This window comes from Lissotriton vulgaris, chromosome 8 (assembly GCF_964263255.1).
Source record: "Lissotriton vulgaris chromosome 8, aLisVul1.2, whole genome shotgun sequence".
In the NCBI taxonomy this organism is placed as follows: Eukaryota; Metazoa; Chordata; class Amphibia; order Caudata; family Salamandridae; genus Lissotriton; species Lissotriton vulgaris.
Genome location: NC_141696.1, coordinates 277,117,762 through 277,140,356, shown reverse-complemented (window position 1 = coordinate 277,140,356; position 22,595 = coordinate 277,117,762). Strand labels below are relative to the sequence as shown.

Here is a 22,595-nt window from a genome sequence, read left to right as displayed (position 1 = left end):
CTTGGTAGCTTGGCAGAGCAGAACAGGCTTATCTCAGAGGCTGTGTGTTAAGCAATTATGACCACATACAGTAATACAGTGAATACACTACAAATGGACACGACACAGTAATATTATAAAAATAGGTATTTTTATATAAGGCTTAGCACAAGACCAAATAACGAAAAACTGTACACAATCGGAATAAATACGTTGGGAAGGAAAAAGGATAGTTCAAAGGTAGTTTCTTCTTTAGCACAAAAGTCTTTAGTATCAAGCAAATCTTCTTCTTGGAAACACAGTTCTTAGCAACAGGGTAACCCACACGGGAGCTACACGACGTTGAGGCAAAGATAATCCAAAGGTTCGGCGTCGACCGCGAGGAGCGCTACGTCGAGCCCGGAGTCACACGGACCCCCCAACAACACAGTACCTTAGGAAAAATGAAGCACACGATGATCAGCGGCGTCGAGCAATCCGGCGTCGCGTCTTCGGTGTCGATCAGGCCTCAGCAGGCGTCGTCGTTGATGATGCGGTTGCACAGAGTGAGCAGCGCTCACGGCGTCGAAGGGCACACAGGTGATGCGATCAGCAGCGGTGCAGACACGAGGTCCTCTGGAGCTAGAGCCGTACTCCCACTCACTGGCGTTGCTGCTGGCGTCGGTCGGGCCCAGCATCCGGTCGTCGTGATTGCTGGTTCTTTCAGAGGTGCTGGATTCACGCTTCCAGCAGAACAGCACTTTAGCAGATGAAGTCCTTTAGCCCTGTGACTTCAGCAGGAGACTGGCACTCTTCCAGTCCTTGGAGATTTTCTTAGCAAGCGTGAGAGTACACACACAGTTCCTCTCTCCTGGTTCCTTGGCAAAAATAAAGAAGCACTGAAGGATTCCCCCAACAACAGCACACCGGCAGAAGGGATAGGCAGTCCTCAGATCAGCAGGCCTCTTGTCCTTGGTTACAGGGTTCCTTGTCAGAAGTGATCTGATTTCCTAGTTCAGGGGTCCTTCTCTTATACCCCTTTCCGTCTTTGATCCCTTTGTCTATGCCGGGGGTTTCCCAACATCCTGGGTCTGTGGTGGGTGGAGCTAGGCAGTAGCACCTGGCCTATTCATTGAGCAGGGCTGGGTCCTCAGACGCCCAGCAGGAGGTGGAGCCAGCATTGATACTGGCAGGAGCAGAGCTATCGCCCTCCTGGCAGGAGGTGGGGCTAGGATCGTCCATGGCAGGCACAGAGCCATCAGTCTCGTAGCAGGAGGTGGAGCCGGCATTGTATCAGGCAAGGCAGGCTATCGACAACTACTCTCCCCCTACTCTCAACTCAAATGTCCCACTCATCCCACACTGACTCATCCAGACCTGTGGAGCCACCCAGCTCCTGTCACACACACGCAAGACCAGCAGAAACCAGATATGATTAGACAAGAAAATAGTCACTTTCTAAAAGTACTATTTTCGAACCCAGAGTCCAAAAACCATCCACACCAACGGATGCGTAATTAAACCCCGAGTTCAGGGATACCAAACTCGACATTGCACCATGCTCCCCGGGCCAGCTAGGATCATAGCATTAATAATCCCGGCGGCCCATTCTAATCAATGGAGAGCAGGCTACCTCGCAATAGTGAAGAACGAAGATGGCGGTACTTCACTATCAGGACATGCCAACTTGGTCAGGCGTGTCCTACCTTAGACGTACAATGCACCCTGCCCGTGGGCCTACCATAGGGGTGACTAACATGAAGTTAAGGGAAGGTTGGAGGGGCTGGCAAGTAGGTATACTTGCACAGCCTGCGTGACAGTACAAGACTGCACGTGGGTCTCGCAATGACCGACCCGTAGACATTCTTTTACGAGGCCGCTCCTGTGGGTGGCACAACACGTGCTGCAAGCCCACGAGCGGCATTTGTATTTACAAGCCCCAACACTCCTGGTGCACTAGACTAGGGACTGACAGTAAACCAAATAAGCCAAACATGGATACAATAGATACATCAATTTAACATCGGGAGCACTTGCGCTATGGCACTGATCAGCAGTGACACGGCGCCCAAAGCATATACCAGCAACACATCGTAAAACAGTAGAGGCAAACAGAAAAAATGGAGGAGAGACTCAAGCCAATGATGTCAGGTCTAACACCTTCCTAGAGAACTCCGGATGGAACCTGGTCACCTTAAATTTAGAAGAGCACTTAAAACATTTCTCTTCCCTACCATCCCTTAACTCTGCCTCTCGCTTGAGTTCATTAGGTTCAGGTTAGGAATCGCGCTGGGACGCTCCAGGGCAGCCATGCGCTCTATAAGTCCAAATCAAATCAAATCAAATCAAATCAAAATACACAAAAGTTGCACAATATGGATGAGCCCTAGGGGCCACCTAAACCATATACTAAGAAAGTGGTATAAGAGATACCAAACGGAAAGGGAACAGGCCTAGGGCCTTGGGAATCGCTGGAGCTATTCGAGACTAGCAGTGACTAAGTCGGGAAAGGCCCGCGGGACTCGGGTGCAGTGTTCAAAGTGCACGCACTTTCCAATGTAAAGTCTATGGTGCGTAAAAAGTACAAAGTTAGAAAGTTAGGAACCTTCCGAGTGACCTACGGAGCTGAAACTTAAGACACAGGCCCTTGAGATGTGTACCAGTGTAGGAAGACCGGCGGAGCTGAGTTACCTCACCCACAGGAAGCGGGTGCACAGGGTCGAAGTAGTGTCGGGTTTCGTCACGCTGGTCGATGGTGCTTGGAGCTGAGGATGCTGCAGGCAGCTCGATGTGAAGAGTTCCGGTGGATCCAAGGATGGATCTGAAGATGTGAAGACCTGAAAGCAGAGGGGACAATGTTCAAAGTCACTAGCCAGTGACTACCGTGGAACCAGATTGGAACCAGGCGATGTCGGGTGCAAACAGGCATTGTCGGGTAGCTTCTCTCTGCAGCCACGTGGACACCGGGGGTCGAGGACGTCCAGGAGTCGGTCACACTCTGTCCCACGCAGGCTTCTCGCTGTTGGCGGTGTCGGCAACTTGATCGGATCAAACAGGCCTTGGCTAATGCAAGCCACGCAGGAATCGAAAGATGCTTAACACTCGGACCAGCAAGGTCAGAGCGAGTGCTCCTTTTCACAGGAGCTTGGGTAGGTCTGGAGCAAATAGACCTGCTGTGTAAATTGTCGGTTTCGTCGCCAAGATGGCCGCTGACCACGTGGCTAGTGGCCGGGCTGGCACATCGAGTGGCACAATGCAAAAGGGCCCCACGCAGATCGTGGAGATGCTAGAGGGCTGATCTTCAGTGCAAGGGCTGCTCGGTGGTGGGGGCTTCTCAGTCCCCAAAGCACAACGTCGAGGATGCCTCAGAAGCTGCGCAGTCAGCTTTTCGAGTGTCTTCCAAGAGGTCCGGTCCCACATCACTCGGTGCCTCCACGGGTCCCTTCTTTGCAGGGACTGTGGATCGGGCTCTGAGAGGTCTGGGAGTCTGGTTCTTGTCGGGCTCTGGGCTCGGGCTCCGGCGGGAGGTGGCGGCAAAGCAGACGTCGATTCGCTGGTTGGTACCTGCTTTCACAGGGTGGCCACTCCTAGGCCACAAGGGAGATTCTCTTCAGTCTTCTGAGCAGCAGAATGTCGAAGTCCAGTCGTCTTCTTAGTTTCAAGTTGATTCAGGATGATCTGCTGTGCAATGGCACTGCTCCCACTCTTATTCCCAATCTGAGGGGTGGATCACCTACTAGGTCCCTCCTCTGGGAGGAACCAGGAAGGGGGGCGGTTACACCCCCTTTCCTTTGTCCAGCTCCTCGCCAGCCCTGGGACTGGAAAGTCCCAGGACCGGTTTGGACTGGCCTATGCACGGGGACACCTTGTGTGCCCCGGGCATGTCTGATTCTATTCAGCCCTGTCCTACCCAATACACAAAACCCTGTCTGGGGTGGTGCTCGCACCTCCCAAGGCAGGAAACCCTTTGTCCAGGCCACCATCTGCCGAGTTTCGGTCAGCAGCAGGAGGCCAGACTCGTGTCTGTGGTGGCAGCATCCATTTTGTGATGCTGAGGCTCTGGTTAACTTTAACCGGGGTTAAGGCTACACACATGTCATGTCCCTCTAGAAGAGTGGAATGCTATCCCCGTCGACAGAACTGTCGAGGGGATAGTATTCCAATTCGTATGACACCTTACTCGACATGTTTTGATAAAGCCAAACCAAAGATAGCATTTAACCGCGAGGATTATAATGCACTTAAGAGTATATGGTATGGCAATATCCCGTAACAGCTTAGGGAGTGGTTCCCGACAGCTGCAGACGGGCTCAGCTCATGCTAGAGCACCATCTCACATCTTTCCAAGCACTCTGCCTCCAGGATTGATGAGGCCTTCCCTAGGAGTGGCTGACAGGAACATATGTGTCCAGTTTAGGGTTAGGCACAGGCATACTGTACCTAAGTAAGAGGTGATTACACCAACTTACCCCAGCTGAGTGATCAGCCAGTTGTGTCAAATATGGAGGCTAGGCCAGGGGTGGCATAATACATGCTGCAGCCCCTGGTAGGCCTTGGAAACACCTATGCCCTGGGTACCTAGGGTACACTGTTACAGGGGCCAATAAGGTGAACCAGTTCCAATTCGTAATGCACCTAAAGTGCATTGGCAATAATTTAGAGAGAGAACAGCAGGCTGTGGGTCTGATTAGCAGGCCCACAGCCACATTAAGTCATAAACCAGTGAAGCAAAAAGCAAAAATTTGGGGTGACCATAGGATAGCAGACCCTACTCTCCTACATAACCCCCCCCCCCAAACGCAGGGACATTAGACTAACCTTGACCAGTTGTGTCTTCATGTTCTAAGTGGAAGTACCTGGAGAGACCATCTGCGTTGCCATGGTCAGTCCCTGGGCGGTGCTCCACTGTAAAGTCCATCCCCTGTAGGGAAATGGACCACCTGAGTAGTTTAGGGTTTTCACCCTTCATCTGATTAAGCCATAGGAGGGGCTTATGGTCGGTCTGAATCTTGAAGTGAGTGCCAAATAAGTATGGTCTCAGCTTCTTCAGGGCCCACACCACAGCAAAGGCCTCCCTCTCTATAGCTGACCAATGTTTCTCTCTGGGGGTCAGCCTTCTGCTAATAAAAGCAATGGGCTGGTCCTGGCCATCTACATTAAGCTGTGAAAGCACTGCTCCCACTCCCAACTCAGAAGCATCTGTTTGGACAATGAACTCTCTTGAGTAGTCAGGACTCTTCAGGATAGGTGCAGAGCACATGGCCTTCTTCAGGTCATCAAATGCCTTTTGACAGATTTCTGTCCACTGAACCTTTTTGGGCATCTTCTTAGATGTCAGATCATTAAGAGGAGTCACAATGGACCCATAGTTCTTAACAAACTTCCTGTAGTACCCAGTCAGGCCCAAGAAAGCTCTGACCTGAGTCTGGGTAGTTGGAGGGGACCAGTCCTTGATGGTCTGGATCTTACTCTCCAGTGGTTGAACTTGGCCTCCACCTACAAGGTGGCCCAGGTATACAACCTTGCTCTGCCCTATCTGGAACTTTGTTGCCTTGATAGTGAGGCCTGCCTTCTGCAGAGCCTCAAGCACTTCCTTCAGGTGGACCAGGTGATCCTCCCAGGTGGAGCTAAAGACAGCAATATCATCCAGATAAGCTGCGCAAAAGTCATCCAACCCAGTGAGGACTTGATTCACCAACCTTTGGAAGGTGGCAGGTGCATTTTTTAAACCAAAGGGCATCACCACAAACTGATAATGCCCACTAGGGGTAGAAAATGCTGTCTTGGCTTTAGACTCCTCCGATAACCTGATTTGCCAGTACCCAGCTGTCAAGTCAAATGTGCTCAAATATTTGGCAGAAGCCAACTTGTCAATGAGCTCATCTGCCCTTGGAATAGGGTGTGCATCTGTCCTGGTGACAGCATTGAGTCCTCTGTAATCCACACAGAACCTCATCTCTCTCTTGCCATCTTTGGTGTGAGGTTTGGGGACCAGAACCACTGGGCTAGCCCAGGGGCTCTCTGAAGGCTCAATGACACCTAATTCCAGCATCTTTTGCACCTCAGTCTTTATACAGTCCCTGACGTGGTCAGGTTGCCTGTAAATCTTGCTCTTTACAGGAAGACTGTCACCAGTGTCCACCACATGGGTACACCAGTTAGTCTGACTGGGTGTCAATGAGAACATATGCCTGTATGCCTGTAGAACTTGTCTGCAGTCATGTTGCTGATGTTCAGTGAGGCTGCCACCTAAGGCCACACCATCAACTGAGCCATCCTCAGGGTTCTGAGTGAGCAGGTCTGGGAGAGGGTCACTCTCTTCCTCCTGTCCCTCATCTGTAGCCATGAGCAAGCCCATGTCTTCCCTGCTGACATATGCATTCAATCTGTTTACATGGAGCACCCTGTGGGGGCTCCTGGGAGTTCCTAGGTCCACCAAGTAGGTAACCTCTCCCTTCTTCTCCAGAATTATATGGGGTCCAGACCATTTGTCTTGGAGTGCTGCTGGGACCACTGGCTCCAACACCCATACCTTCTGTCCAGGCTGAAACTCAACAAGGACAGCCTTTTGGTCATGCCAAGCTTTCTGTAATTCTTGGCTAGCCTCAAGGCTTTTGGATGCCTTTTCCATGTACTCTGCCATCCTGGAGCGGAGACCAAGTACATAGTCCACTATGTCTTGCTTAGGCTTTTTGAGAGGTAACTCCCATCCTTCCTTCACCAGACACAGGGGTCCTCTTACAGGGTGCCCATACAACAATTCAAAGGGGCTGAAGCCAACCCCCTTTTGAGGGACCTCTCTGTAAGCAAACAAAAGGCAGGGCAGTAGGATGTCCCATCTTCGCCTGAGCTTTTCAGGTAATCCTTTAATCATGCCCTTTAGGGTCTTGTTAAATCTCTCAACAAGCCCATTACATTGTGGATGATAAGGAGTGGTGAACTTGTAGTTGACACCACATTCCTTCCACATAGCTGTCAAATATCTTGACATGAAGTTGGCATCTCAATCAGATATTACCTCCTCAGGAAACCCCACTCTGGAGAAAACTCCAAGTAAGGCCCTGGCCACAACAGGAGCTGTTGTTGTCCTATGTGGAATTGCCTCTGGGTACCTGGTGGCATGATCCACTACCACCAGTATGAATCTGTGCCCAGATGCTGTAGGGGGATCCATTGGACCTACAAAATCAATCCCAACTCTTTCAAAGGGAACCCCCACCACAGGTAGTGGTATTAGGGGGGGCCTTTGTTGTTCCACCTGCTTTACCACTGACGAGTGCATCGGACCAGGCAGAGTCGCCGTCAGCAGTCACACAACTCGCGCCTCCAGGTGCCGGTTGAAAAGCGTCCACATGAGAACACATCCCAGTGAGGGTCGCCAGCAAAGGATACGATAAGAAAAAAAAATTCGGCGTCTGGACTGAGCAGTGCATCTCCTTAAACAATAACCAAACAAGCGATGTCCTTATGAAAACACAATAAGTAACGGACGGTGCCTTGTTTGTGAGCTGTATTTACTACCGTTGGTGTCATCCACTTGATAAATTGTGTGGAACGCCCATGACCACTAATTGGTAAGCTTGTGCGCGTTTGTGTGAGAGGAATAAAAACTTCACCGACACCCATGTAGACTAAGAATTGATACTTAACAGATCGACCTTATCAATTGTAGGAGTTGGATTGTGGTCAAATACTTTTAACGTCCATCCAGGTGTAGGAGGACTGTGATCATCCCATTAAAAAGGAATTTTGGGTCCACAGCTTTAAACCACGGTATGAAGGTTGTGTCACACACGTCCTGAGGAAGACCCGCAGGTCGAGGTTTGCAGTTACCCCTGTACCCCAAGACGGGTCGAAACGTCGACGCTCCCTTTTCATAAACAAATAGGACCACTTTTTTCAATCGTTATACATGCCAGTTGAGACTGTATAAATGACGAAAATGGAACAAGCAATCAGTGGCCTTATTGTGTAATCAGCTGAATTTTCTGCAGCTTTGTTTTTTCAATTGACCCTAATCCTATGTCACTTTTTCTGTTGAGGCTTACACCCTTTTTTTCTTTAAACCACTTTTTTCCTTCTTTTTCCGACACCCCCTTTTAGAAGCATGTTGCTCCCCCTTTTTACCGTTCGTTCTTGAATGATGTACAAATGTATATATTTATTTTTTGCTGTGTGGGAGTAATTTATTAAAAACTCCTTTTTGGAATAAACAAAGTTTTTTTCAGGTGGTTGCTTTTCGTTGAACAAAAATTAACTGATTAGATCTACCGAGTAGATTAATTCTAAAACTCATCCAGTCATGAAAAATGATCAACTGTGAGCATATGATTTATTGAGCTAATGATTAATCCCGGTTTGGGCCATTGTTTTTTCTAATAATTACCACTGGCTTGGCAGGTTTCACAGGAGCGACAAAACTCCTTGGTGTCTTCAGACATGTGAGGCCAGTGAAAATGAGGGACAAGCCTGTCCCAGGCCTTATTCTGGCCTAAGTGTCCTGCTAAAGGAATATCATGGGCCAAGGTGAGAAGGAAACCCCTAAATTGCAGAGGTATAACCAACCTCCTGGTTGCACCAGGCTTGGGGTCTCTACCCTCTGTGTAAAGGAGTCCTTCATCCCAATAAACTTTATGGGCACCTTGAGCATTCCCAGCAGCCTCAGCAGCAGCCTGCTGTCTGAGGGGTTCAAGAGAAGGACAGGTTAACTGAGCCTGCCCCAAGTCTGCCCTAGAAGGTCCCCCTGTCCCCAGAAACTCAACCTGATCAGGTTCAAGTTCTTCAGAGACAGTTCCTTCAGGGGTCTCAAGATCAGTTTCCTGTGAAGCCTGATCCTCACTTGCAGGCAGTTGGGAAGGCACAGCCTTTACCCTCCTGTTCTTCTTCTTGGAAGGTGCTTGGTCCATTGTTCCAGGATCCAAGACCTGAGGTTCAGAGAGGCACTTTTTGGCCTGTGACCTGGTCACAGCAAGGACATGTGATGATATCCCTAACATCTCTGCATGAGTCCTGTACTCAACTTCTGACCATAGAGAGTTCTCCAGGTCATTGCCCAACAAACATTTTACTGGGAGATCAGCACTAACCACAACTCTTTTTAGGCCAGTTACCCCTCCCCAGGAAAAGTTAACAAGTGCCACACTATGTGTAGTAGTGACATTGCTGGCATTGGTCACCAGGTAATTATCACCTGGCATGTATTGTCCAGGGTCCACAAAGTTAGGTGTCACCATAGTGACACTGGCACATGTGTCCCTGTAAGCTTGAGCCACTTTATTGTTGATCAAAGGCGTCTGTCTGTATTTGCCCAGGTTACTGGGACTTATGTCAGGGGTCAAATCTATGTCCCCTTCACAAATCAGAACAGCCTGTGTAAGGGTTCTGACTAGGTCAGAATCTCCTTCAGTTCCCAAACTGATACCCACTACCCCCTTGGCTTGTGGACCAGCACTGCTAGCTATACTAGTGGGTGCAGTTGCCTTAGGGGCAGCAGTGCTGGGGGCTTCACCCTGTTTGCACTCACTTGTCCAGTGAGAGGTGTTCTTACAAGTTTTACACCAGGGTTTCTTTTGACCTTCTTTCTTCTTCTTCTTGGAAGTTTGGGACCCACCCTCTGTCTCAGTTTGGGGCCCTGTTGAAGACTTCTGGTCTTTAGATTTCTGCTCCCCACCCTTCTGGTCTGTTTTCTTCTGGTCACCACCCTGGTTGTGGTTCTGGTTCTTTTGCTTAACTCTGGTTCTTACCCATTTATCTGCCCTCTTTCCCAATACTTGGGGAGAGGTCAAATCTGAGTCAACCAAATGTTGATGCAAATGCTGGTTCTGACAATTATTTAAAATGTGTTCTCTCATCAGCAAATTATACAATCCTTCATAGTCTGTAACCTTGCTTCCCAGCAACCATCCCTCCAGAGCCTTAGTGGCACACTCAACAAATTCAGACCAGTATTGAGTCTGTGTCTTCTGGGTATCTCTGAACATTAACCTGTACTGTTCAGTGTTTACGCCTAACCCATCAATCAGAGCACTCTTCAGGACCAGGTAGTTTCTAGAATCCCCAACACTAACTGTGAGGAAACTGTCTCGGCCTCTACCTTCAAAGGAGAGCCACAAGATTGCTGCCCACTGCTCCTGAGGGATCTGCTGTACTCTGCAGGCTCTCTCCATTACAGTAATCAATTTATGGATAACATCCCCAACTTTGTAGGGGGGCACAATCTTACTCAGGTTTCTGTTATCAAAAGACCTGTCTTTATCCTTGTGGATATTGCTGCCACCAGTGGGTTCTATTACCCCACCCTCTCTAGGCTGTCTTGCTCTAGCAAGTTACTCCTGGGCCAGGGCAACCTCTAATTCCAGCCTCTGAATCCTAAGCTCAGCCTCTCTCATCTTGGCCTCATGTTCCCTTCTCTGAGGGCTAGTCATCTCCTTCCTGGAGTGACCATGAGAACCTCTAGAAGCATGGGAGTTGTTGGAGTCACCTGAGTGAGTCCTCCTCCTCCTAGGCTTCTGGTTAAGTCCACCTGGGGGTCTGAATGGGTTGTTACCTGATTCAGTCCCAAATAGGCTTAAGTTAGCCTGGTTCAGTCTACTGACCAGCACCTGACTATTTCTGTCATCATCTGACTCACTGCTTCCCCCCTCTGTCTCTTCTTCCTCTTCCTCCTCATCTACCTGAGGAGCTCCAGTGATGGGGGCTTCCTCATCTACCAGAATGATAGGGACATGGGTGTCTACAGTGTCATCCTCTGAAGGATGGCCTCCTTCAGCATCCCCTGTGGGGTTTGCCTTAGAGGTCTTTAGAGCCTCAGACTGATCCAAGATCTCTCTAAGGTGGTCTGTGGTAGGGGTAGGCCCTGTCCTCAGACCCCTTAAGACACAAAGCTGTCTTAATTCCTTAAAGGAAACAATAGCAAATTTGGATGGTGCCCTTGGAGGGTCACTCTCAACAGGGATGTTCCCAGTGGAATCCTCTGCTCCAGACATTGCTCTAGTGTGGGTGGATGTGTTGCAATCTACCTACACTGGTGTTTACCTACTAAACCTATCTAGTAGTTGTAGTCAGGGTGTGCTACTCCCTTTGCTCTACAACAACTAAGTTCAGTAGAACTTAAGTATACTAGTCTTGTTTTATATGTACCTAGCGGGTACCTGTATGATCTTTCAAATGATAATCTCAAAGGTTGTAATGGTAAAACAACAGCAAGCTCAGATCCCAATCCGCTGCTCACCAATGTGAGAAGTTGGCCTGGTATATAATGCTTACTAATTCTTAGTGATCACTTTGTACCATGCCAAGCAACCCTTATGATGATGGTTGTAATTCAACCTTGTAGACCAGTTATCCTAGTGGTAACGTGGACAAAGCAGTCTTAGGCTAAACTCTGAAAGGCATGTGAAGCCAGCTGTAATAACATACACAACCCCCTTGAATACCAAATTAAAGGGACACCACACAGATATATATTGAAAATATATATTGATTTATTAACTATAAAATCCCCTGGACTCTTTATGAGCACAGAAGCACAAGCGTTAAATCACAAGACAGTTTAAAATACAAAAAAGTTGCACAATATGGATGAGCCCTAGGGGCCACCTAAACCATATACTAAGAAAGTGGTATAAGAGATACCAAACGGAAAGGGAACAGGCCTAGGGCCTTGGGAATCGCTGGAGCTATTCGAGACTAGCAGTGACTAAGTCGGGAAAGGCCCGCGGGACTCGGGTGCAGTGTTCAAAGTGCACGCACTTTCCAATGTAAAGTCTATGGTGCGTAAAAAGTACAAAGTTAGAAAGTTAGGAACCTTCCGAGTGACCTACGGAGCTGAAACTTAAGACACAGGCCCTTGAGATGTGTACCAGTGTAGGAACACCGGCGGAGCTGAGTTCCCTCACCCACAGGAAGCGGGTGCACAGGGTCGCAGTAGTGTCGGGTTTCGTCACGCTGGTCGATGGTGCTTGGAGCTGAGGATGCTGCAGGCGGCTCGATGTGAAGAGTTCCGGTGGATCCAAGGATGGATCTGAAGATGTGAAGACCTGAAAGCAGAGGGGACAATGTTCAAAGTCACTAGCCAGTGACTACCGTGGAACCAGATTGGAACCAGGCGATGTCGGGTGCAAACAGGCATTGTTGGGTAGCTTCTCTCTGCAGCCACGTGGACACCGGGGGTCGAGGTTGTCCAGGAGTCGGTCATGAGCTGTCCCACGCAGATTTCTCGCTGTTGGCAGTGTCGGCAACTTGATCGGAGCAAACAGGCCTTGGCTAATGCAAGCCACTCAGGAATCAAAAGATGCTTAACACTCGGACCAGCAAGGTCAGAGCGAGTGCTCCTTTTCACAGGAGCTTGGGTAGGTCTGGAGCAACCAGACCTGCTGTGTAAATTGTCGGTTTCATTGCCAAGATGGCCGCTGACCATGTGGCTAGTGGCCGGGATGGCGCGTCGAGTGGCACAATGCAAAAGGGCCCCACGCAGATCGTGGAGATGCTAGAGGGCTGATCTTCGGTGCAAGAGCTGCTCGGTAGTGGGGGTTTTCAGTCCCCAAAGCACAACATCGAGGATGCCTCAGAAGCTGCGCAGTCAGCTTTTCGAGTGTCTTCCAAGAGGTCCGGTCCCACGTCACTCGGTGCCTCCATGGGTCCCTTCTTTGCAGGGACTGTGGATCGGGCTCTGAGAGGTCTGGGAGTCTGGTTCTTGTTGGGCTCTGGGCTCCGGCGGGAGGCGGGAGGCGGCGGCAAAGCAGACGTCGATTCGCTGGTTGTTACCTGCTTTCACAGGGTGGCCACTCCTAGGCCACAAGGGAGATTCTCTTCAGTCTTCTGAGCAGCAGAATGTCGAAGTCCAGTCGTCTTCTTAGTTTCAAGTTGATTTAGGATGATCTGCTGTGCAATGGCACTGCTCCCACTCTTATTCCCAATCTGAGGGGTGGATCACCTACTAGGTCCCTCCTCTGGGAGGAACCAGGAAGGGGGGCGGTTACACCCCCTTTCCTTTGTCCAGCTCCTCGCCAGCCCTGGGACTGGAAAGTCCCAGGACCGGTTTGGACTGGCCTATGCACGGTGACACATTGTGTGCCCCGGGCATGTCTGATTCTATTCAGCCCTGTCCTACCCAATACACAAAACCCTGTCTGGGGTGGTGCTCGACCTCCCAAGGCAGGAAACCCTTTGTCCAGGCCACCATCTGCCGAGTTTCGGTCAGCAGCAGGAGGCCAGACTCGTGTCTGTGGTGGCAGTATCCATTTTGTGATGCTGAGGCTCTGGTTAACTTTAACCGGGGTTAAGGCTACACACATGTCGTGTCCCTCTAGAAGGGTGGAATGCTATCCCCGTCGACAGAACTGTTGAGGGGATAGTATTCCAATTCGTATGACACCTTACTCGACATGTTTTGATAAAGCCAAACCAAAGATAGCACATAACCGCGAGGATTATAATGCACTTAAGAGTATATGGTATGGCAATATCCCGGAACAGCTTAGGGAGTAGTTCCCGACAGCTGCAGACGGGCTCAGCTCATGCTAGAGCACCATGTCACATCTTTCCAAGCACTCTGCCTCCAGGATTGATGAGGCCTTCCATAGGAGTGGCTGACAGGAACATATGTGTCCAGTTTAGGGTTAGGCACAGGCATACTGTACCTAAGTAAGAGGTGATTACACCAACTTACCCCAGCTGAGTGATCAGCCAGTTGTGCCAAATATGGAGGCCAGGCCAGGGGTGGCATAACACATGCTGCAGCCCCTGGTAGGCCTTGGAAACACCTATGCCCTGGGTACCTAGGGTACACTGTTACAGGGGCCAATAAGGTGAACCAGTTCCAATTCGTAATGCACCTAAAGTGCATTGGCAATAATTTAGAGAGAGAACAGCAGGCTGTGGGTCTGATTAGCAGGCCCACAGCCACATTAAGTCATAAACCAGTGAAGCAAAAAGCAAAAATTTGGGGTGACCATAGGATAGCAGACCCTACTCTCCTACAGTGGCCTCTTAGGAGCACCTACCTATAACTTGAACTTACATGGACACCTACAGGCGATCTACTTCATAGTAGACACAAGATGAATATGCTGCATGAAAAGATAATGCAGACACCCAGCACCCTGGCCAAAGGAAACACTCTTAGGGAATGCGAGGTGAAGTAAAACGTGTGAAGTAACCAGGACGGAATCCCTTCCACGGATTGCCTTAATGGTATTTATTGTCATTGTTCAGCAAATTTTCATTGATTTTGCCTGCAAACTTAAAATAAGCACTTGAGATGCAATAGGGCTCGCCTTTGGGACCTTATATGCATTTCGCTATGCAGCATATTAGCCTGGGTGCTGAAAGATATACTGTTCTTTAACATGGAGGGAAAATAAGCACCAAACTGCGTGACACGCCGGGTATGGGAACAAATGGAGAGAAATATTGCCTTTCAGCTGGAAATGGTATAGACCAATACTCTGATTTTATTATAAAATAAGGGACTTCAGTGATCATATCACTGAAAATACAATATTTGAAAAACATAATATTGTCTATGGGTGCTCGTGGAAGACAATTTCTATGGACTGGGATCTAGAGAATGCTAAAGTTATTCTGGTATTCTACTGCCCTCTGCTGGTTGTTTTTTTATCAAAAAAGTTAAATACAGGTGGTTGCCAGAAAATAAAAAAAAGAAAGTCCCTCAGCAGAAAGCAGTTCTGGTACTTTACTGACCTCTATTGGTCGTTTTCTATCAATACAGTTAAATAGAGGCAGTTGAACAAGCAGAAAGCAATTCTGGTATTTTTCGACCTCTACTGGTCGTTTTCTATCAAGACAGTTAAATAGAGGCAGTTGAACGGAAAAGAAAAGTCCCTACACGGAAGTAGATAAGTCCAAGGGCTGATCTCCAGAGCCCGCAAAGTACATACACATATAAGTATATACTAAATTATATAGAAGAGGTCTTAAATGCTCGACCTAAAAATTACTTCTGCTTTTGCACTTCCCCGTATAGTTAACCCACTGTGAAACCTGTATCAAAGTTGTACAAAAAACTTCATAACTACTAGATAGATTAACTGGTGCACCTCAAAAAACATGGATGTGCTAGGATCATATGTATCTAGCATACGATGAAATATGCACGTGTGCAACACCATACACAGATTCCTTGCAGGAAAGAACTAATTCAACCAACCTGAACGCTGGAAGACAAAGTCCTGCAGTCAGCAGTTACAGTAAGTAAAGTGTTTTAAGCACTGCAGTACCCAATCGCTGCATTTACCGGGCCTAGGCCGTGTGAGCAGGAGTATTATCCTGGTGCCCTGGTGCTTGAAAACAGGACATCCAAAAAATAAAAGACTACAATGTATTCCTAAGATTTTGAAACCCTGAAAAAAAATGGAGGGAGACTTACTTTAGAGCTCTCAAGCTGCTCAGCACTGTTTCATTGCCCGAGTACATTCACAGGCTACTCAGAGTTTGAAAATAAGTAAAGAGCGAGAGATGATTAGAATTGTGTGATAGGCAATATGATGAGAACAACATAACATTCTTGGAGAAAGAAATGAGGATCCTATGGTACCTAATGAAAGAAATGTTCATCTCCAGAAAGGTACTGTAGGGTGCATATGAGAAAAACGCAGTACAAAGCAACATTCGGTACATGCCTTGGAAAACGTATATTTCGGCAGCAGATGGAGTCGGCTCTCTAGCTTTAAAATAGTCACCACATTGACAAAAATAAGCCAATCATCTTAACTTTGGTATTAAAAGATTCTGTTCGGCTGAGAGCGGAGGACACGCTGGAAGTAGAATCACACATAGGAAACAATAGTTCCAGTGGAACCATTGTTTCCTATATATAGTACACACCTGTGTTCCTCAGGGAGTAGGGTTCCCTTGTTTTTCCCTTCGGAAGTAGAATCACAGTGCAGGAGAGGTTCAGACTCATTAACAAAAAATCCCTTGTTATTTTCCAGGGAAAAAGGATCCACGGGCCGAGTACATGTGAGATGTCTCGTTCATAGGGTAAGGAGTAATTCATACAAGAGGTTTACATTGACGTTCAACGTGTGACCCTTCAAACGGGCCCAACAAACTATCACTGTTGGATGCTCAGCAAGGGGAAAGTGGAGTGGAGATATGACTCTCCACAAACCAACAATGGCAGGGTTTCACGTTTCAAGAGGTGCATTTGATTTCTTTTTAAATAACCTAGTGGCTTCCTGTCAGAGGATTCATGAAGTAGCGTAGCCCTACAGCAAGGAAGGAAATAGCACCCTCGTTGTTGTTTGAATTGTAAAATACAGCAATAATCAGAGTTGAGTATGTCCCTCTGAACTCTGGGTCCATGTGCCAAAGCACCTGCTGCACCATGGGCCTCGTTGGCCTGAAACCCTATCTCAGGGCCTGGAGGGTTCCCTAAGGGAGCGCCAGGTCAGGGGCCTAAGCTGTACATAGGTCATTTGAGGAGGATCTTCCTGTGTCTAGAGGACGGGGAGTGTCTGTAACCAGAACTCCGGCGGTCCTAGTGTTGGGCAGTACCGCTCCTAGTGGAGGGTGCAGAAGTCCTGGCTCGCTGAGCATTCGACCGTCTGTTAGTTGCTATTGTGCGCTGACGCAAATGCTTTACACATTGCCTCCGAGTTTAGCCTAGACTGCTCGTGCCAAGCTACCAAGGGGGTGAGCAGGGGTTATCTTGGCGTGTGACTTCCTTGCCCTGACTAGATTGGTGGTTTCTGCCTGGCTTTGGCGTCAGCCATAGCCTACCAGAAATAGCCAGTTCTAACATTGACGCCAGGCTCGGCGTCTGTCTGCACGCTTCCCATGAAGGACAGGGGTGCGTGCCTTGAGAAGTGAAGGAAGTTCCGGAGCGTCTGTGCTTTGAAGTACTATAGAGGACTGATCACTTCTTCAAAGGTTTCCTCCTCGTCTGTCATGGTCCTGTGAGAGAAGGTCTCAGTGGAGCACAAGTCCATTAAAGAGTGAATCTACATCTTTCTCCTGGCATTGCCTAGCTGGACCATCACCCGTTTCAAGACCTCGAAACAACACACTGCCTCGACTTTCCTCGGAATAACATTTCTGTCTACGAGCGGCAACCTATAAGGTTTATTTGAATAAGCACGAAGCGGAGCGAGTGGGGCAGGTGCGGAGAAGCAGCGACCGCTCCGAGGTTGGCAGACAGGCTCGATTTCCCGAGGTGAAGGAGGAGAGGGCGGAGGCGCTCAAGATGGCGGGCGGCACGGCGCCGTGGACTCCGCTGACTGCAGCTGCCGCTGGGAGGTAGGATTTCGTCCTGCGCTACCCCGGCTTGTCGAGACTCTCGCCACAGCAGCTGGCATAATCTCCACTAGCTTCACTTCGGAAGAGACCCCCACCGAGGGAATCCTCCCAGCGCCTGCCTGACTCTAAGATGGCGGCTGGCTGCGACGTTTGGATGGCGATCGCCGCTTCCATTGGCTCGGCCCAACTTCTCCCCGGCCTCCTGCTAATCCTGTGGCCCTCTCTTGGACTTTTGGCCTGCCTCCCGACCTGCTGCCAGTTTGGGGCCACTGCCAGTGCTGGAATGCCCTGTGGCCCTGCAACACGGGCCGGATCTCCAGACCACTCACCCCTCCCCCCCCCGCATGGCACCAGTGTTCTGAATGTGCCGCTGCTCCTGGAGTCCACACTGCTTGCGGGTGAATCCAGACACAACCCACCGGCAGCCGTGCAGCGCCCCATGGCCAACTCGTGACCGTACCAACAGCGTCAACATGGTCCTCACCACCTGGCGCACTCTCTCCCCCACCGAGACGGCTGACTGCAAGCTCTCCAAGATGGTGACGCGCCTGCGGCTGGCCTCCAGCTTCATCTCCCACCTTCACTCCTGGACTTCTTGACTTTTTGTTTTGTCCTGACCATCAATTTGCTGCTGCTTTCGGACAGTTTCGCTGGACTCTAGCCCTCCTCCCATTCCCTCGTCCGTTAACCCTGTTCCCGCGGATGATCCTCAAATGTTCCCTCCCTTTTCCGCTTCCCCTTCTCTCCATACCCTTACATCCCTCCCATCCTCCTCGTTCTGTGACTGCATCCACACTTTTGGAACTCTGCTCTTTGACTTATTGTAATAACTCTAATCAATGGTATTTGCTTTAGACCTTGCACCATATACCACTAGTGTCTGCAGTGGACCTTTGTACTCTCTACCACCCCTATGTGACCCTTAGAGTGTTTCCAGTCATATCCCTCCTGTGTAGATAGAAGATAACTCTAATGACTAGTATCCTATGTGATTTTTAGATTGTATCCATGTGTATCCCCTCCCTGTGTTTAGAGTTATAGCTTTAATGACTAGTCGCCTGTGTGACTGTTGGAATATAGCCAGGTGTATCTCTTCCCCCGCGTGAAGAGATAACCCTATTCACTAGAACAAAAAGAAATGTGTTTCTGTAATGTGTAACGTAACTGATTCTATGTAAAGTGCTTTGATAACATGTAACGGAACTGGTGCTATGTAAAGCGCTTTGATAACCTAATCGGTTCAAGCTCCTGAAATGTATAACGTAACTGATTCTATGTAAAGTGCTGTGATAACATGTAACGGAACTGGTGCTATGTAAAGCGCTCTGATAACCTAATCGGTTCAAGTTCGCGCTATAGAAAACTCTAAAAATAAATAAATAAATAAAAATAAATTCAGTGTTTGTGACTCATCAGTTTCTACTGTGGGTTGTTTTGTTTATGATCTGGGTTCTAAAGAAGCAAAACGGCAGCCAGCATGTCAGCCTGTCTGAAAATACTCAAACCAGAATGCATTACGACCCTACACACTATGTGCAAACTTCAGTTTTTTTTGCTTGCGAAGCTGCGCTGACACCTGGGTGCCGATTTTCCTGGAAGAAGCGAGTCATGAAAGTCAGTCACCACCACCCCTGTCTTCCAGCTCACCGTGCTTGGGAATTTTCTGTTTCATCATTGGAGAGGTGGTGAGCCGGAATCACACCTGTGTGTGCCAATCATGACTTAGGAATGTGCAACTGCGCAAAAAAACACTTGTGTGCGCGTCACGAGTGCCGAGCATCTGGAGATGGAACAAAACGGAGCAGTTTCATGCTCAAAAGAGTAACTGTGGTGCTACAACGGATCAAATCAGTGACTCGGACCACGTAACCGCATAGCAACAGTCGGAGACTTAAATTGATTAACTAAATGTCAAACTGAGTCAGTACGTGGATTCCAGTCATTCATAAAGTCATTAGTTGGTAACTAGGTAGCAAAAGTGAATTGCACAAAATGCACTAATTCACCACATAAAATTTTCAGCAGCTGGAAAACAGCCCTCAGCACATACAGCGACACTGCTATATTCAAAATGACACTGCCAGTTAAAACGATGTACATTTCTGAAATGCGACAGAATGAGAACACAAAGTCAGCATACACTAACCTTGCCAGAAGGCATGGACTGCGGGAGGTGGAGGCACAGGAAGAAAATAGTGCTCACAGTATAAATAAAACATACTGTGAAACACTCGAACTTAAGGGGGCAATAGCCATGGAAGGATACAAATGACGACATGCCCGTCATAAGGAGGGACTAAGAAGCCTAAAACCAATCAGAAGGCAGCATTTGGGAACTAAGCCAATGAAAAAGGTGGGCGGAGAGTGGGAGGAGCCTCCACTGAGCTCCCACTCCATACTGAATACTGCATCCCACCGCACTGCCGCTATAGGCTCGACCTAAACAGGAATTTAGGAAGCAGTTTCAATGTCAGTTGTTTAATTACTGCCGGGTCAGAGACCCAGAGGGAAACGCTCACTTTAAGCCATGACCTCAGTCGTAATCTGTTTTTCGTTTTCTATTTTCCAACCAAATCTGGCCTAGGGTGGTTTTTACGTTCGCCTGTGTACTTTGTATGCTTTGTACAACAATGTGTTGTTCTAGGTACATGTAGGCATTCATTTTATCGCAATTCTGTATCGATAATTTTTTTAATAAATATGCGGACACAATGTTAGTTTTGTATGGAAAACTCTTACCCATATACGCAGTGGGCTGCTGAGACAAGCCATTCGTTGCTGACCAGGGTGGCACCACACACAGGCCTCCCATTGAAGTGCAGTGACACAATCCAGGGCCATGCGCCTATTTTGGCATCAGTCCCTCCAACTATTTTTGAAAGGGCCTTGCTCATCACAAGGCGTTTCCCACAGGCTAGAGAAAATTAAAATGAAGAGCATATTATAGTCAATTTCCACTTATAAACTACGCTTTCGCTGATTCTCGACTGTGTGTTTTTTGTCTTGTACAATATCACACTTGATTAAATAAATTGCCTTTAAATAAACGCTTTCTGAAATGTCATTTACGCTTGGTTAAATAATAATACCATAATTCATCTTTGGAAATACATACAAACCTCGACTGTTGCACTGAAGATGAATAACCGAATCATTTAGACATTGTTCTCTGCAAAACAAAGAAAAATACGTTAGCTTTCTTGGACTCGCCAGTGGTTAAATAAGCCTATTGATTGCGGATCTGAACTTAAATGCTGCTGCAGGTGAATAGAGATTGCTTTCGGAGACCATTTTAGCAGTCTGTCCACCAGATGGCAGTATAACCAAAGGAATTCTTACCACCTCCGTAGTAGGTTTCAAGCGGACAGTACAGAGCTACATACAATTCACTGTAAAACAGGAATAAAATGCGTTTATCATGGAGATGAGAGGACTGTCAAGAAGTTCAATGCCCACTACTTTGATATTTGTGGATAAAACTCATATTTGCTGGGGATCATAAGCATAAGCGTGCGGTAACCATTAATGCAGTTGGTAAAAGTACACATATCAGGGAGTGACTGGCTTTGCAATTTAACCGTAGCTTGAGTGTTTTTAGAGAATCTTCTTCATTTCAGTATCTAGAGTGTCCTATATCTCTTTCAGAAACAAGTGGGTGCTCCCTCTGCCCAATCAATGAATGTTATTCCAGGTGAGTTTGAAATGTCTCTTTCTTTGAATAGCACTCTAGACTCAGCTACTTCTCACCTAGCCAGATGGGAGGCTTTTAGGCAAATTCTTTTCTTTCTTACACTTCACAAAAGCATCCTTTTCAGCCTCTTGCCCCATAACCTAAGGCAGGCCCCAATTATCCTGCCCGCAGGTCGCATGCTTGCATTACAGGCCCAGGCGCGCGTTCAGCTTCGGGCTGCACACTGCAGCGCCCTGGGCTTTGAAGAATGATAAAACAGGCTTCCCACATGCACTTTCCAACAATGCACTCAAACAATCTCTGTGCATTGTCGGAAACAAGTCTATTCAAACCCCTGCCTGTGATTTCCCAAGTGCCTCCAGGACGCCCAATCCGTTTTATGCTAAATTGCCCCTATTTCAAGAAGCTCGCCGCCGACTGTACCACTGTTTTGATCTATACCCACGGTATAGCAGGGACACTCCACAATGGATTCCTTTGTAAACCGTATTGTCATAAGGCAGGAAGCAGATCCCTGCTGAGACCAGTGCGTAAGATGAAGATTGATAGCGAAAGCAAGCACTGTCGCCACATCCAGACTGCTGTCTCATCTGTCCTTTTTATTATTGCTTGTGCATAGCAGGGCACTGGGGGAATCGATTGCTTGTGAATGTCAAGATTAAGCTTGGCACACAGTAGATGAGTATGTGTGAGCATTGGTGTTATGTTGTATTATATTGTAATTGTATATTGCTTTAAGGCTCGTGTTGGAGCGAGCCCCTGGAATGTTTGTTGCATCACTTGTGTTCTAAGGGTATGAGTCAGTTGGAGCCTGGCTACCTATCTGTATGGTTGTGCTTCCTGGCACTACCTGTAGGAATTGCACAAATGTTTGATTGATTTAGCCACATTCCTTAGAGAACAGCTGGTGCAACATCAGTTACACATTTAAATATATAGCTCTAGAAGCAGCAACTAGGACCAATGTCCTCCTCCTGGGGTATATTTGTTCATAGGAACACTATTGTTTCTGACAGATGGGTTCTGTGGCTTTGGAGAGACATTGTGTCTCCTTGGTTTGAGATGTGGGTGTGGGTGTGAAATATTAAGCTTTTTTTCTACATTGATCGTGCTAGCATCTGAAGGACCCCATCAGTGAGGTAGATGTTCTCCACCAGAATTGTTTCAGCAGAGAGCAGGAGCCACACCGAAGATGAGCAAGAACCTGCTCTGTGTCCAGAATGTCTCACAAGATAATAGCCGCAATGTCAGTGAAATAAAGTAACACAGCAGAAGCGGTTTGGTGTAAGGCCAAAGGGGCTTATTTAGAGCTTAGCAGAGAGGGTACTTCATCGCAACTGCAAAGGAGTATTCTTTCCCCCAAACTGAAGGTCCACCTGCCTGATTTGCAGGCAGGAGGACCGTAAGTAAATCAGTGACCAAGGCAACTCCCATCTGCATTGCTGACATACTCCTCCAATGGTCCAACAGAGTAAGGGTTTCAGGAGGTTTGGCCATTCGGCCAGCCGCCCAATTTTGAATGGTCTGTTGAATGGTCAATTTCTACTGTCCATCACCGTTGGGTAAAACCTGGCAGTAAGGGGCAGTGAAAACTACATAACGACCCCCACACCAGTATTTGAATTTTAAAAAACAATCCCACTTTGGGAATTAGATTTTGAAAATACAAAAACATGTTCAGAGTGTG

At 48.0% G+C, this 22,595-nt stretch overlaps 1 protein-coding gene across 1 annotated transcript in view; it reads right to left on the bottom strand.

Annotated features, from left to right (window-relative positions):
- TMPRSS15 (transmembrane serine protease 15) overlaps positions 1-22,595 on the bottom strand; it is a 1,377,509-nt gene that overhangs the window by 141,742 nt on the left and 1,213,172 nt on the right. The window contains exons 20-21 of the mRNA XM_086934040.1: positions 20,337-20,386; positions 19,957-20,131 (exon numbers count right to left, since the gene is read on the bottom strand). Of these exons, the coding sequence (XP_086790166.1) occupies positions 19,957-20,131; positions 20,337-20,386 (225 nt within the window). The remainder of the gene's footprint in view (positions 1-19,956; positions 20,132-20,336; positions 20,387-22,595) is intronic.